At 41.1% G+C, this 3,728-nt stretch overlaps 1 protein-coding gene across 1 annotated transcript; it reads right to left on the reverse strand.

The window, feature by feature from the left end:
- Positions 1 to 2,140: 2,140 nt before the first annotated feature.
- Positions 2,141 to 3,082, reverse strand: LOC136391196 (olfactory receptor 1J4-like). The gene has a single exon (XM_066362720.1). The coding sequence runs from the start codon at positions 3,080 to 3,082 to the stop codon at positions 2,141 to 2,143; it is 942 nt and encodes a 313-aa protein (XP_066218817.1).
- Between the last annotated feature and the right edge of the window lie 646 nt (positions 3,083 to 3,728).

The following is a 3,728-nucleotide window of genomic DNA, read 5'->3' on the forward strand; positions in this document are numbered from 1 at the left end:
CTTTTTTTAATTCATGAGTTCAAATTGATATTTCCAGTTCTAGTTTGACAGCAGAGAATTCTTTTCAGCATCTCCTTCTCCATGTACATAGCACCTTCCCCATGAGGGAGGACTCACTCCTTTTCCTATATATTTATTAATTTGCTGGATCTTTGGACACATGGCAAGCTGTTTCAGAACCCTGAAATCAGGCTTGGCCTGTTAGCTCAACCGTGGAATTTTGGCCCACTGTACAAAAGTCCTGGGTTCGATTACCAGTCAGAACACAGAGGAGGAGTAACCATTGCTTCACCACTTTTACATTTCCCCTTCTCTCTCTCTCCCTCTCCTATAGCCATGGCTCGAATGGTTCAAGCATGTTGGCCCCAACACTGAGAATGGCTCCATATCCTCACCCTAGGTGCTGAAATAGCTCTGTTGCTGAGCAACGGAGCAGCTGCCACAGATGGGTGGAACATCACATGGTAGGGGGCTTGCTGGGTGGATCCAAGTCAGGATGTATGCGGGAGCCTGTCTCTCTGCCTCTCCGATCCTCCCACCTCTCAATTAAAAAACATAATAATCTTGAAATCATAACACTATTAACACATTAAAGCTTAAACATTGTTTTCCCTTTATTTTATGGTAATTGTATATAGATGTAATTCTGGGTTAAATAATTACTTAGTTTACTTATTTTATTTTCCCCTTTAGTCTTATTATCATAGTAATTTGCAATATAGTTCGGTTTATATGTTTTGTTTTATTTTATCTTTATTCACATCTTTTTTTCTTTTGCTTTTTTGAAGACTTTATTTATTTTAGAGGAGAGAGAGGGAGAGAGAGAATGTGGTGCAGCAGGAAGCATCAACTACAATAGGTGCCTGACCAGCAATGCCCAGGGTTTTGAACCCGTGACCTCAGTATTTCAGGTCAATGCATTATCCAGCCTGCTACCACTGGTCAGGCTCATCATCCCTTCTATTTATTTTTTAGTGGCAAAAGACAACAGAGTCAAAAACTATACAAATAATCATACTTATCTTATGATTCTTCTGCCTCACAGGTAAACAATGTCATTAGTTTCTATTTGTTCTTTCTGTGGCTCTCTTTGTTGAAATAGGCAGACATGTACATTGTATTTTTCTTTCATTTTACATAAAAGGTAGCATGTTTTAAGTACTGCTTTACACATTGCTCTTTTCCCATTTAATAATTTTTCTGATAATTCTCCATATAGATTCATAGACATCATCGTTCTTAATTTTTCACATTTGCGATATACTTAAATGTATTCATGTTCTATCTACAGTGTGTTCTTTAGGGGTTGCAAATGAGATATGTGTAATGAGTGTCCTTAATGGCCGTGAATTGTAGATACATAAAGCTAGAATGGTAAATTTTATGTTTTGAATATTAGAATGCAATTTAAATAATTAAGGAGAACGTAAAGTGTAATATTAGCACAGAGAAAAGTTATAAAATTATAATAATAATGAATGATTAGTAAGTTAAGGAGGGGTGATGGAGTAACCAAATATGTTTTTAATAAATAAAAAGGAGTAAGGCAAGAGAATAAATATGAAACAGGTGTGTAAAATAGCCTAATGCTAGAAATATCTCCTAATTATACATGAAGTGAGCTGTTGTTAAGTACATTTATAAAAGTCCCCTCTCCCTATTTTAAGAAGCTTCACTTTGGAGCACCTGCACATTTTATATTGTAATTATTATTACCCTGGCTGATTGCAGTCTACCAACATGATGCCATTCAGTGTGAGTTGGGAACATTGAACCAAGTCAGCTTAACGCCAGTGTAAGCCAGCATAAAGGAATCAGCTCAAAAAAAAAGTAGGGTTAATCAAGAGCATATCATGATGTTAAATCAGTGCGTCCCCACGACAGGTCCAAAAACTAAAATATCTCAAAGGAAAAAAGACAAATTCACATTTATATTTGTGCAATGTTTTGCATAACTTTTCATACATCAAAGAAGACAAGATGAACAAAGAAAAATATTAATTAGGAAAAATTATTAACAAACTAGTTGGAAAACTTGACCACGTTGACATAATAACAACACTTATACATGAAAACAGAATGCATATTTTATTAAAGTTATATGGAGATGTCAACCATATAGTATTTTAGAAGATAGAGCTCATTGTGCTCCTGACTGCACACTAACCCTGTTGACACACATTTCCAAGGCCTGTTTGATGTCTCTGTTCCTCAGGCTGTAGATGAAGGGGTTCAGCATGGGGGTAACTACTGTGTACATGACCGAAGCAATTATGTCTTTGGAATCCCATGAGGAGGAGAAAAAGTAAACACCTACAAGTGTCCCATAGTATAAGGACACCACAAAGAGATGGGAACCACAGGTAGAAAAGGCTTTATAGAGTCTCTTAGTGGAGGGGACCCTCAGGATGATGGTCCCTATATGAACATAGGAGCTTAAAATAATACATAAAGGCAGAATTAAAAACAATCCTCCCTCAGTGAAGATGACCAGGTCATTGAGGGAGATGTCAGAGCAGCTCAGCTTCAGGACTGCAGCGAGGTCACAGAAGAAGTGGCTGATGGTGTTGTTGGCACAGAAGGACAGTCGGACCAAGAGGAGGGTGTGCAACAGGGCACTGCCACAGGACAAAATCCAGGAACCAGCCACCAGCAACACACACAACCCCTCTCTCATGATGGTGGTGTAGTGTAGAGGGTGACAAATGGCCACGTACCTGTCATATGCCATTGCTGCCAGGAGGAAATTGTCAACACTAGCAAAAAACATGAAACAATACATCTGAGCAATGCATCCCACATAGGGGATGGATTGTTGCCGAGTCTGCATGTTCGTGAGCATCTTCGGGACAGTGACGGATGACAGAGAAATGTCAGAGAAGGCCAAGTGGCTGAGGAAGAAGTACATGGGCGTGTGCAGGCGGGAGTCCAGCCTGATGAGCAGGATGATGAGCAGGTTTCCCAGCACCGTGGTCAGGTACATGCCCAGGAACAGGGTGAAGAACCCGCGCTGCTGCCCTGGGCGCATGGGGAGCCCCAGGAGGAGGAACTCGGACACGCTGCTCTGGTTCTCGGGCCCCATGCTGCTCCCCGTCTGCTGGGGAGGAAGGAGGTTTGGGACTCTCAGCAACCTGGAAAGAATGCCTGGGACATCACATCTCATACTGTAATTCTCCGGGAAAACCATGAATTTTTAACACCCTTCTATTAATTTCTCACATCTGTGGATGTATATACATCTTTGCTTTATTCCAGTTTGGTTATAGAAAACATCATGCCCCAAAGCAGCCAACAAAACTTTATTAGACAGACAAGGGTGTGTTCACAGTTTCATACACCATTGTTTATTGAACATGAGTTTGTGGCTGGACCCCACTAAAAACAGCGATGTTGCAATGAACAAAAAAGCAAAGTCCCCACTTCTGTGAGGTTAGATCGTGATGGGCATGGAGGGATCATTTCTCCCCCAGGCCAGAGCCACACCACACTGACTCACTGTGGCAGAAATAGAATTGATCTCCCCAAACTGGTATCAGTTGCTTCTACCTTAAAATCCATAAGACTCCAGCCTGAACTCTGGTGGTGGCAGAGTGGATAGAGCATCCACCGATGACACCGAGGTTCCTGGTTTGAAAGCCTGAGGTCACCAGCTAAAGTGCGGGCTTTTTGGCTTGAGCACTGGATTGCCAGCTTGAGTGTGAGTATTGATGTGGTCCAAATGTCACTGA

This window comes from Saccopteryx leptura, chromosome 2 (genome assembly GCF_036850995.1).
Source record: "Saccopteryx leptura isolate mSacLep1 chromosome 2, mSacLep1_pri_phased_curated, whole genome shotgun sequence".
Classification (NCBI taxonomy): domain Eukaryota; kingdom Metazoa; phylum Chordata; class Mammalia; order Chiroptera; family Emballonuridae; genus Saccopteryx; species Saccopteryx leptura.